The sequence below is a fragment of the Bombina bombina genome, chromosome 1 (assembly GCF_027579735.1).
Source record: "Bombina bombina isolate aBomBom1 chromosome 1, aBomBom1.pri, whole genome shotgun sequence".
Taxonomy (NCBI): domain Eukaryota; kingdom Metazoa; phylum Chordata; class Amphibia; order Anura; family Bombinatoridae; genus Bombina; species Bombina bombina.
In genome coordinates this window covers 245226095-245239881 of record NC_069499.1, presented here as the reverse complement: position 1 = coordinate 245239881, position 13787 = coordinate 245226095, and the positions used below count along the sequence as shown (strand labels likewise).

The window sequence follows — 13787 nt, the reverse complement described above, 5'->3', positions numbered from 1 at the left end:
ATTTTTTTTTTCTTTCTAAATATGCACAATCTTTTTATATGCACACTTTCTACAAGGTCCCAGTTACATTGTTTCCAAACTTTTATTTACTGCTTTTACATGGTGGTTGTCTTCATTTATTTTGTTTGTTTGTCTGTGTATTCTTTCATGGAGCATACTGAAATCTTTTCCCTACTACCTTACAATATGTTTTAGGGTAGATTCACTGATAACAATTTTATTTTCTGTTTTGCAGGATTGTTACCAGTTCATCTTTACAGTAACTGAAACTGATCTCATTAGGCATTCTAACAGTCTAATGCTGCTGTTGCCTTTAAATAAATCTGTTCTCCCTCTGTTTCCTCAATACAAGGGAGAGCTTCAGATTTTGCTCCATGATTTAAAGGTTTGTGCGCTCTGTAGTTGTGGCTGCTATGCCCCAACCAAGTATGCGTAAAAGTTATATGTCTAGAAGTCATCCTAAAGTTACATTATCAGGTTCTTCTGCATAATCAGAGTTAAGAACACCATAGGATGCCCTTATAGTTTTCAGACTCGAACACCTTTTCAGGAGTCTTTCATGTTTGAAACATGAAAGAACAAGAGTTTTTTGTTTTTCCTGTTCCTGTGGCTCTTATTAAAAATAATTTAAAGAGAGTAAACATGGTCTCTTCTTTTAACTCTTCCTGTAAATGTAATAGTATTTTTCCTTTTCTGGCTTCTAATGTAGATGTTTGGGAAATGAGTGATGAGATGGTGAATGGTGCTATTAGCTTTAGCCAAATGCACTACTATTCCCTTAAAGGACATTTTTCAGAAACCATATGGATATGAAACAGGTAACCTTTCATAGACAGACCTTTTTCAGTAAGCATTGCTTCTGTAGCAGTTGTGTATGCTCTTTGGTGTTAAAATTTGTCTGAGCAAATCTCAGGATAAAGATTTTCAAAATTGTTTAATACGTCAAAAGTCGACTAATGCATTTATTTGTGTTTCCATTGTTGAGATAATTCAACTTTATTCTAAGTACAGTATATGACTTTACCAGTGCTGACCAGAAGTGCTTTATGATTTACGTCAGTGTGATCAAACATATTTTCTTAATATAGACTTTTAACTCTCATTTTCAAGGAAGACTTTATTAGACCCGGTCTTGACGTTCTCGTTTCCACTGTATCTGGAGGAAAAATAACTTTTTCTAACAGGACAAGAAGTCTAAGTGAAAAGCAGAACAAATAGTAATTTTTTCATCCTTTTTGTCAATTTCAATCTTTCTGAAAGTTTAATCCAGTTGGAACAAGGTCAAGTATTCTATGAGCCTTCTTCCTCTTAAAAATCAGCATGAAACTATGGTAGCGGGCATTTTACACTTTTTTCTTTAGAAGGTATATCACAGGCTGTCCAAGATCTCTTATTTAAAACATTTTCAGTAATTGTTTAGAACTAATTCTGGACTTAATGACTTTAATCAAATTTCTCAGAGTTCTATTTTCAAAATTATATCAATCTGGGCAATTATACCCTTTATTCAACAGTGTCAATTTATGTCAACATTTAATCCTATTTCTAGACCATGTCCAGCTTCTAAAATCTGCCTTTCAGGACAAACTTTTCAGGTCCCTGAATTTTTGCAAAGGTTTTAGGAAGTTTCTAGTATGTAATAGACACTCATGTAGTCCAGTGGCTCTATATCTGGACAAAATATTTGTTCAGGCTACATTTTTTCCATCAGTTGTATTTCATACCAACATTCTACTGTTGTTTTCTTTGAAGATATGGTTGAACAATTAATTTTTAAGATTTCTCTTTCTCATTTATCAGGAATCTATTCTCTTAGAGTCATTTTAGACTCAGTGAGTACACTGCTTTGTCTAATGTATCAGGGATCAAGGTTACAGTCAATTTGCTTAGAACTACACTAAATTTCCAATGCATGGAAGTGTTATGTCTGATTATTGCAGCATTAGATGTTATTCCCTTTGCACAGTTTCATATGAGACCCGTTCAACTTTTCATGCTTTGACAATAGTGCAAACATTTTCACTCAACTTTCTTGTATAATTCTTTTGAGATTCTTCAGTGAGGGAATTTCTGTCCCGTTGGATAGTTTTTCCAAACTATTTTACTGGGGATGTCCTTTATTCCACCTACTTGGAAAGTGTCTGCAGATGCCATTATCCTGGACTGGGGTTCAGTCTTTCGGTCCAAGAGAGGACAGCAAGTTTCCTTTCCTCATGAGGTGAGGTTACCAATAATTATCTTGGACGTGCAATCTTTAGGTCCCTTTAAAGCTGTCCACTTCTGAATGGAGAAACGTATCCCAGTTTTCATTGACAATGTTATAGCTGTAGCTTATATCCACTATCAAGTGGGAACTTGCAGTTTCTTAGCAATGAATGAAGTCTTAGGTTAGGTCTTTTTTGATTAGACACAGATTTTCTTCTAGGGATGCAAAAATATAGAAAATGTTTCTGTGTAGCAGATTTCCTTAGAAGGTAAGCCCTTCCACAGGAATGTTTTCTCCTTCAAGTAGTTTTCTACTAGATTGTGGAACAACGGGATCTCACAAACCTAGACTTGATGACTTCTGTTTCTATGAGTTATAGTTTTAATGGAATAGAAAATTCTTCATTAATCTGACTGCTCCATTCAGGTCCTGCAGAACTTAGTTTGTGAATCTGATTCAGATTCCCCAATCATCAAGATCTCAAGCCTCTCATCTTAATAGATTAGAGATTGAATACCTGTTTAGGTTTCTTTAATTCTGTATTGAACTCCTTATTTCAAACCATAAAGCCTGTTACAAGTAAAATTTCTCAAATGATTTGGAAAGTTGTTTTGTGTCCTGCTATGAAAACCAAGGTTTTAGCTGGCATTCTTTTAAAATTCAAAGAATTATTCTTTTTGCAAGTCTGTTCATATAATGACTTATCTCCTATGTCTTTGAAGAGTCATATTTTGGCCTTTTCTGTTTTGTATTACAGAAAAATTGCTAAATGTCTTGAAATCTAGACTGTGTTCAGGCAATCCTTTAATTTGTATGTCCGTTGGTCCACATAAAGTTCAGAGAGCTATATCCGTTCCTGTAACTTTTTCACTAAATCTTATGATTACCAAGGTTTACTTGGAGTCTGGATAGTTTATTTTTTTATTTTTTTTCCTAAATTCAATATTGCTAAAAAAAATTCTAGATCAATTTCCGCTTTTTGGATTTTACTACTTTTGATGTGATTGGTAGGAAAGTCCTTGAGCAATGACTTGTGGACTTTCACCACCTACATAAAAAAATTTATGCTTGCTTGATAAATTCATTTCTTTCATGTTGGTGAGAGTCCACAAAACCCTATTTTTTACGTAATTATTTTTTTCTGGTGCCAGTTCTAGTTTGCACCTCATTTTCCCTACTTTGCACTTTCCTACCTTTCTACTTCTCCTTTCTTTGCTATACATCAGACTGGGATACCAGAGAGGTTAGAAGGATTAAGTGCTCTTGGAGCTTTGGGAATTTTAGCCTTCTCCTAGCAGTCAGGAGTTGAATCTCAGGAGTAATGTCTTGTGGACTCTCACCACCATGAAATAAAATAATTGATCAGGTAAGCTTACATTTGTTTTTTAAACATAGCTTATTGTGTAAATATAATCAAAATATTTTATTATTGTTCAATACTGTATTGTTATTGTTGAAGTCCCTTAGTATAATGAGTTGGTTCCTAGATGTAATTGTTATATGTTTGATGTTTACTTTTCAGACTGTTGTACGAGGAAGCACCATTGGACTGGAGGGATATATCACAGGAATCCTTAATGATATTCAGAAACTTTCTGTAACCAGTTCTAATACTCTAAGAGGAAAAAGCCCACTGACCCGAAGAAGGGCTCAATCTTTGGGAGTCCTTGGAGAAGAAAAATCCCATGAGGGGCACTACTTGGCTGAACAGAGCCAGACTGAAAAATATGGCAACTTCCTTAACTGTAATGGTGGATCTAAGGCAAGCAGGAGACAGACTATGTGGCCGGACTATAAAGCCGATGATCAAACCCAGCCAAACTGCACTGTATTTAATGCACAATCGCCTGAACCCAGAGACTTTCAGGACTCTGTGGATCATGTGCCCCAGCCAAAGCCATCTCCTGCACAGATAGACTGTGACCTCTTAGCTAGACCGTTACACCACGAAACCCCAACATCTCCACAGGACAATCACACTAAACCAAAAGCCACAGAAATTGTTTCAAAACCTAGACAGTTACGCAGTGTTTTTGTACCCTCGAGCAATGGGAAGATTGCAGGCCTGTCTCTCCCAACGCAGCAAATAAAGGTAGGGTTGTTTTCTTTATCGTTACAACTGTACACTGTTTGTTTATACATTTTACACAGCTTAAGTAATTATGTTCCTGATAGCAAGCAAGATGACTGTGTCATAACATAACTGAACCATCCTGCTTAACTAGATTTACACCATTAATAAAAACAGGGGGTAATACATTGGGTACGTTGGATTAATGACAGCAAATTTATTAGCATTTACTAGGGGGAATTTGAAGATGTGTTTAAATCAATATGTAATTTCTGCATAAAATGTTTAATCGAGTTTTACTTTCATTTTTTTTTTCTGCTTTTCATGTAATTTTAACTGCTTCAGGGAGTCTGTAGAAAATCCTGTAGCATTCAGTAATCTGGCTCTGTAGTGTTCTACATAGTGATTGGTTGCTCAGTGCTGGAGATTATTGTGGATTACTAACGGTCACAGAAAAGCAGATAAGATAAACTAAAAATATTTTAAAAGACACACACACGATCAACTGCCAAGGTGCACTGAATAAAATTACAAAGCAAGCCAAAACAGGCAAGGCACCCACTAGACTTAGCACAAAATGTTTTAGGACACAATGTATATTATTGTATCCAATACAAAAAGTGACATTTTGGGTAGTTAAAGGGACAGTGTACTGTTACATTGGTTTCCCATTAATGTTTTTACAGTGACTTGTTATACCATCTGCAGTGTTTAAAATGTATGGGAAATTGTACATTTAGGTATATTTTTACATATGTAATAAGCATTTTTGCTAATTGAAACCACTATTTCAAATGAGAAAATAAAAGTAAAGGAACTATTTACAAACTATTTAATGCACTCCAGTAGGTAAAATGGATAATTGGGAACACATTAAAGGGGAAAAAATATTACAGTACCGTGTCCCTTTAACCCTTTCCTCAAACCAACCATTTTATAGCCTTCCCATTCCAAATAATGAGCAATCCATTTTAAACACCAATATGAATTAAAATAATGCAATCTGTTGAGATTATGTTTAAAATAATACAATCTGTTGAGATTATGTTTAAAATAATACAATCTGTTGAGATCTATGTTTAATAAGCCTGAAAAATAAGTCGGCATTCCTAAACCGAACACGCTCCTTTTATGCAGTCATTACCTTAGATTACAACAATTGGCTCTAGATATCACAAGTGGAGTTCACAGTTGTTATAGCAACCATAGCTTCTAAAGCCACTATAACAGCAAATTAAGCTGACCGCTAAGGATAAAGATATATACCAGAAGCAGGCACAACTATTGTACATTAAATAGCAAGAGAGGGTACTAGAAAAAGATAAATCGGAAAAGGAATTTAGATCTATTATGATAGATTAAGATAAGCAGCAGGTTTATACCAATTGATTATTGAAATACACAACATGTGAGAACTATAGATTGAAAGGTTGAGATACTGCATACAAATATAAAAATGTTCTATTTAAGTCCCAAATTATTAAACTGTATGAAGGTATAGGGGCAAGTTACAATGTATGAGGGTATAATGAATATGGTCACAAATACCAGTGGGCATTGCAGGATTGTGATTATCAAAAATATGCAACTAGGTCCCTCTTTGAGAACAACATACCTAGAATATTGCAGTCAAGTATAATTATTTATTATAATTTGATAAGTGGCCATCCAGACCCCTCCCCAATTCTTTACAATGATTTAAGGAAATTGATCACCAGCATATCAGTACATAATGTGTTCACACACCATGTGAAGTTATTTTCCTGATGGTAGTGGCCAACATGAGTATCAAAATAGTAATTCGCCTGACCCAAATGGGAATAAACACACATACTTTAAAGGAAATGCCAGCTAGCAATTAGAAATTGTTAAATAAGAATGCAATTGACTTAACTAATGGGTCAGGTGACAGAGTAAGAATGTGAGTATTTCAAATATAGCTGTAAATGATGCCTCATTATTATTAACATCATATTTTATTTATAGAACAACAGAGAAAAAAAGGTCACAACTCTAAACAGTAATTGTGATTACTGAATCATATTACAGAACTAGACAACCGAATGTAACGCATTACAAATGCAAGGCCCGTTGAGTTCAGTTAGATTAGAAGCATAAGAGCTCACAGGCTTGTGTTGGGTTTGTGCTGGGGGCTGATGTCTGCACATCTTATGATCAGAACTCACTGCTAATTAATTTAATAAATTTCAGAAATATTGAATCATTAATGCTCTATGCAAAGACACTTAATTTTGACAATGTTGTTCTTCCTATGCTAAATGGAAACTCTACCAAAAATAAGTTCTTGCTACGCAGTTGACCATGGTAGAAACTTGAATAATAATTTGTACAGTAAATAAACCTGACAGCCCCCTCTGTGCCCCTCCCTGATTGAGCAACACAGCCCTATCCCAAGGGGAGACGTTCACACAAACTTTCCTCTCGTGTTGCTACCAGTACTGACAGGCGAACAGGTGTCTCCAAATCTTCAGTCCTCCTGTGGGTCATTCCTTTCCTGTTCAGGCAGATACTTAGTGTCCCTCTCGTACATGAGGATTGTCGGGAAGAGCAGTATTTGTAAAAAATAATACTACCTCAGAAAGAAAAATGTAAAAACATGTTCGTGGCACTAAATAGTTTACATTCATGACTAATATGACTTATGAGTTGGAATTGAGATCCCGGAGGCTGCTTCCTTTAAACATTTCATCAGTGGAAAACTCCAAACTGACTGCACAACAGATTTTCTGCCTTGACTGCAACCCACATGGGCTAGCTGATGTGTATTATAATGAATGAGCTTAATTATTGTAATTATAACTATCATATTCTTTGTAATATAATAATAATACTATATAATACTAGTTCTCACATAATTACTTAAATTAACATTCTAGTGTTTTTATGTATGAGGACATTTATAAAAAAAAATGTTTTTTTTTATATATATGCATGTTCATGTACTAAATCAGGCACTGGTGTGCCAAATTAATAATGTATACCAGCAATGTTCCCTCTAATTTGAGCCCTGTGTGCACTCTTTAACCTTTAGTTTAGTCACACCTGAAAATGTTGTAATAGGTAATAAAAAATGAAGTGTTGTATGCTTCATATGAGCACAGATGGTCTAGTATAAATATTTATTTTATATATCAATTGCATCAAACAAGGAGAAGGAAAAAGAGAAAGTAAAGAGAGGTTAGACAGAAGAGAGAGAAAATGGAAACCACAGAGGGATAGATAGGGAGGAGAGAAAACAAAGTTGGACAAAGAGAGAATTGCAAAAAGATGGCAGAGATGGAACAGAAGGGGTGGAGAAAGAGAATAGAAAGGAAACCCAGATGTGCTGTGACGGCACCATTACCCATATATGACACCTGGCTCTGGAATCCACCTTCCAGCTTCTTACCTTTAATAACCTCTGGGCTGCCCAGTTACTGTGGTTTCCTTTAAATGTGCCAATAGAATAGCATAATCATTAAATGCATAATAAGAAACAATACAAAAGCCCTTTGTTTGAACTAACTTTGAATTTCAATTAAGTAGTAGATTTTTGTTCTGACAAACTTCAATTTTCCTTCCCACTGCATCACGTGAAAGCCATCAGCCACAAAATGCATTTATGTATACTCTGTGCATTATTGCTCATGCTCAGTAGGAGCTAGTGCCTTAGAAAGTGTATCTAAATGTGCACAATATTTTATAGGCAATGGAAGTGAATTGGAAAGTTGTTTAAAATTGGGGGCTTTATCTGAATCAAGAAAGTTTAACTTTTTTTTTTTTTTATTATATTTATTTAATAATTGAACACCAATAAACAAAAGTAATATTTTACAATGCTTCCAAATCAATGTATAATAACCATTACACTGACAATATAAATTCATCTTTCAACCATTATTGGTATATAACTTTACAAACAGAATATTCTTAAATTCATTTGCATGGTGTCCTTTTTCTTTTTTTTCCCCAACATAATGGGACCGCACAAGACGAAACAACACAACACACAACAAAACACAAAACCAAACAAAACAAGACAACACAAAGCAAAACAAAACGATACAACCCAAAACAAAACAAAACAAGAAAGAAAAAAAAAGAAAAAAATTAATTGGTCCCCCCCAATATGGGCTAAACTCCAATTTAACCACTGTTTTGCTGTCTACTATCAATCCAGGAAGATGGAAATATACCTAATAAGACTAGTTCCGCAAAGCTGACAGAGGAAAGAAAAGGGAAGAGAATTTGTTTTTGTATAGAAGAGGGGTAGGACTTGATGAACGGGGACCATGTTGATAGAAAAGTTCTGACTCTCCTTTCTGACGCATCATGCATTTGATAAGATTCAAAAACTATCTGTTCCTGTATGACCTTTACAACCTCATTAAATCTCTGAGTTTTACTAGATATCCAGTGTTTTAATATAAGGTGCCTGACTGCCAATATTGTGGTATTAACAATATGAATCTAGAGGTGGTCCCCTATATTTGATACTGACTTCAAAAATACAACATCCTGCAAATTTAAAGAGAGAGAATTTTTAAGATGAAAGCCCAACCAGTAAGTAATTTTTGACCATAATTGATTGACTTTTGGACAGAACCAAAACATATGCAATAGGTCGGCACTTATATGTGCACATTTGGGACAGTTACCTGATCTAGTGGGATAGAATTTGGCAATTCTCTGAGGGGACAAGTAGTAATTATTGATAAGCTTAACATGTGATTCCCTCCAGCCCACAGAGACCTTGCTTTTTTTAACATGAAAAAACTCTTTTCAATACTCTCAGAATCTGTGTCCATACCTCGCCGTACCCAGAAGTCACATAGATTATCTACGAGGACTTGACTTTGTTTTGACAACATGATATCATAGATCAATGAGATTGAGGTAGCTTGTCTAGCAAACTTCTGAATGATAATTTTGACCTCAGACCAAATGACAGATATAGGAAAGACCCAACCTTGCGCCGAAATAAAATGACGGATCTGAAAGAACGCAAACTGATTGAGTTTTCGGCAAATCAAACATTTGAAAAAACGATTCCACACCTATAATTTGGTAATCATCATTAAAAAGCTGCTTCACTAAATTTAAACCCTTTTCATTCCATTTCTTAAACACTCCCTGGGAAATCCCCGGTATAAATTGCGGGTTGCCCATAATGGGCAGATAATCTGAATAAGCCGGATCTATACCTAGCATAGTACAAAATTTGTGCCAGGCCTGCACTATATTCTTGAATGAGATTAGAGAGAGCACATTCAATGGTAACTGTCGCAAACTTACAATGAAGAATAACTTTTAGAGCAAAAGGGTGTATAAGAAACGACTCTTCCTCAATTGAGGTAATCCTATTTGAATCCGCAATCCAGTCAAAAGCAAATTTGACCATTGTTGCAATATTATATAACTTAATGTCTAGCAAGAACATTCCTCCCCGGGAAGACTTCTGCCTTAATTTCATAAGAGCAATACGCGGTTTCTTACCCTTCCATAAGAATTTAGAAATATAACCATTTAATTTGTTAATATCCTTGTTTGGTATAAAAACTGGTAAATTTTGTAACGGATACAATAGACGGGGAAAAATTATAGTTTTGATTAAGTTGATCCTTGCTGTAATGGCTAACGGAAAAGAGGCCCAAAGTTGTAGGTCTTGTTTGATCTTCTGAAAGATTGAAATATAATTTGCCGCATACCACTGTTTAGGATTCTTATGTAATACTAACCCTAGGTATTTGATTTCATTAACCATTTTAAATGGTAATTCAATCCTTGGGGGAGTAATTTCTCCTGCAAACATGAGTTCGCTCTTTTCAAGGTTAACTTTGTAACCCGAAAAAGAGCTAAACTCCTCAATCAACGACAGAAGCATTGGAAGAGATCGACGAGTATTCTCCATTAAGACCAGGATGTCGTCAGCATATAACAATACTTTAAGGCTATTGGGACCCAATGGGATACCAGATAGGCCTTCCCTTAATCTAATTGCAAATGGTTCAAGGGCAATATTGAACAATAATGGTGATAATGGACACCCTTGTCTAGTACCCTGTTGTAGAACCACTGGGGGAGAACAGGCTCCATTTATCACCAGATATGAAATAGGTTTTGCATAGATTCTATTGATGAATTGAACAAAATTACCCTTGAGCCCAAATTCATCCATTGATCTGAATAGATGTTCCCATATAATGGAGTCAAATGCTTTGACTGCATCCAGTGTGAGCACTGCCCTATCTGGGATCTCCCGCCTCCCATCCTCCTGACAAGTATTCCATGTGTAATCCAAAAATGTAATTAATTTACGAAAGTTCTTTATGGGATTCCTTTGGGTCATAAATCCTGACTGATCAGGATGTATGAGATCCTGTAGACCCCTAGATAGTCTGGCCGCTAAAATAGCTGCTAATATTTTATAGTCGGTATTTAATACCGAAATTGGCCTGTAAGATGCGGGATCTTCCGGGTCTTTGCCTTTTTTGTAAATGAGAGAGATATTGGCAGATGAAAAATAAGACGAGATGGAATTATCTGTGGTATAATAAGTATTGAATAATTTATCTAATACTTCCAATAGCTCTTCTTTCATGCATTTATAAAATTCCGCGGGGAACCCGTCCGGGCCTGCTGCTTTATTTAACTTCAATCGGTCTATTGCCTTACTAATCTCAATTGTTGTAATTGGCTCATTTAATATTACCAGATCTTCAGAGGATAATTTAGGAGTCTTAACCTTCGCCCAGAAAACTTCTTGTGTGGATCGATTAATATTAACCGCGGAATATAATTTTTGATAATAATTTAAAAACTCCTGGCCTATTTCCTGATTGTCAGTATGCCTAACCTCATTATATTTTATCGCAACTATAGAATTTATTTTTTTCCTACATCTGGTAAGTTTCGCCAGATATTTAACCGAACTCCCATTGAATCCTCTAAAATATCTATTGATTCTTAGTTCTTCCTCCTGTGATCTTTGTTTTAAGAAAATATCTTTCCTTTCTATATTCTAAATATATACTCCAATTAGCCCCCGAAGGAGCAATCTGTAAATTCCTAAACGCATTCTTCACTTTATTAGATAGTTGCGTCTCCCTTGTTTTAATAATCTTATCTCTTCTTTTCAAATATGCTGGAATCTCTCCCCGCAGAACTGCTTTCAATGCTTCCCAAAATATTTGCACTTTATTTCTGTAGCTAGCATTAAACCTGCTGTACTCAAACCCTTTTTGCCGGATCCAAGAACAAAATCTTGATTCTGTATAAAGGTGCCTGGGAAATGAAAACACTGTCTTATTAGAGTTAATCTTTCCACAAGGAGGAAATGACAACGATATTATTGCATGATCTGATAAAACGATCTGCTGGATTTCCGACTCCAGCTTCCAGATGGACACAGACTCTGAGACCAGGAAAATATCAATACGCGAAAAGGTTCTGTGGGCTTTGGACTCACACGTATATTGCAATGTGTCAGGGTTTTGCACTCTCCAAATATCAACCAATTTTAATTTATTACAAAAAATTTTGAAATATTTGGCCTCCTTTTTATATAATACCGTATTTTTTTTTTTAAAATCGGTCCAATACTGGTTGCAATGTCATATTAAAATCCCCCCCGAGTACAAGATTCTCTGCTTTAAATGGGTATACCTTGCCTTTAATTCTTTCCCAGAATTCGGAAGAGAATTTATTAGGAGCATAAATATTACAAATAATAAATCTGGTATTTTTAATACAAATTTGAAGCACTATATATCTGGCGGCTATATCTATGTCTGCTTTAATGATCCTATATTCAAGATCTACCACTCCACTCAAGCTTTCTTAGTAGGTCCTGATGATGTTACCACTTCCCCTACCCACTTGATTTTAAGCTTGGTGGCTTCTAGCTCGTTCAGATGAGTTTCCTGTAAAAGGACTAAGTCAGGTTTATGCTTTGCCAATGTCTTAATGACTAATTTACGTTTAGCTGGTGATGAAATCCCCCCAACATTCCATGATAAAATCTTAATACCTTCTAATACCATGACCTTTTCCCTTTTAACCTCTTCCTTATCTCAGATCCCTTGTCATTTGCCGATACTAACCCAATCGGGGGAAAAAAAAAAAACACACCAAATAACAAACACCACATAGACCAACCAAACCTTCAACAATAAAAACAAGGGAGGGCAACCGCCCTGTATATACAAAAAAATGACCACAAAAAACACAAACAGAAATATATAACCAACACATTCCCATTTAATTTCCTTCATCTTAGTAATTTGCCCTACTATTACCTCCTGAATTCACCTGGGCTAGCCAGGTGGATTATCTGATGAATCATGTTCTAGCTCAGGATTACCTCTATACATCTTGATAAACTTTTTAGCTTCCTCTATTTGATTTAGATTATGCCTTACACCTCCAACTTCTACTACAATTCTAGCTGGATATGTTTCTGTGTATATACAGCAAGCGGTTACCCCCGCTAGGCTCTATTAAGCCACTGTGGTTTCCATCTCCGGCTAACGTTAGCACAATTACAGCCCACTGACCCCCCAGCTATAGGGGTATGAGGCTAAGAGAGGGAGCAGGTTCTTTACTTGGTCAAGCTTCACGCCGACATGGAGCGAGCTGCTATTCACTCCGCCCCCAACCGGAAACCCAAGAAAGTTTAACTTTACCGTTCCTTTCACACCATAGGCAGCATTCCGAGTGCCTCTAAAAAAAAAAAAACCTCTTTAAGACAAGTGGCACAGACGGCACAGATCTGTAGGTTGCTGACACCAGTCCTAAATAAAATCACATTTTCTTACCAGGAATGTCCCTCCAGCAACAGATCTGTAAACTTTGTCCTCATCATTCAGGAAGCATTGTAGCTATTAAAGCTGAGCTGAGACTTTTTAATCTCGGTAAGTTTGGGCATGAATGTGAATATAAATATATTGTTTAAAATTAGTTAAAAAGATGGAAAACATCTTGTAATTAGAAGACATTTCTGGTGTGCTGCTATAGAATAACATATTAGCCAAATGTAAACATTTTTTTATTATTATTAAGTTTAACATCAAAATATACATGGTAGTTATAGCTGTTCAACAATCATTATGAGAACAATACAAAGGGTACAAACACTAATCGATTATCTAACTTCAAACATATAATTAACACTGTAGGCAAATAACTGTTAGCAATTGTAGAAGCAACGTAAACCAATATTTAATTAAAATTAAATCTTCTGTAAGATAAAATAATAGCCTCACTTGGGCTTCTTATATATATACTGTATATGTATAGGTATATATATATATATATATATATATTTATATATATATATATATATATATATACTGATCCGAGATGAGAAGTTGCGCTCAAGCTTGTAAGATTCTTGAAGAAAGAAAGGAAGGCACTCCAGGCAAGATATAAAATGTAAAAACAGCTTTAATTCCAAAACGATTAAAAGAAGGACAAAATAGTGGTGTCCAGCAAAGAGCCAGCAGTGACTCC

General features: G+C 35.4%; 1 protein-coding gene across 2 annotated transcripts in view; it reads left to right on the top strand.

Annotated features, from left to right (window-relative positions):
- The window catches only part of PAK6 (p21 (RAC1) activated kinase 6), a 140711-nt gene that overhangs the window by 58161 nt on the left and 68763 nt on the right, over positions 1 to 13787 (top strand). For both annotated transcript variants that reach the window (XM_053697905.1, XM_053697904.1), the window contains exon 3: positions 3729 to 4298. In XM_053697905.1, the coding sequence (XP_053553880.1) occupies positions 3729 to 4298 (570 nt within the window). The remainder of the gene's footprint in view (positions 1 to 3728; positions 4299 to 13787) is intronic.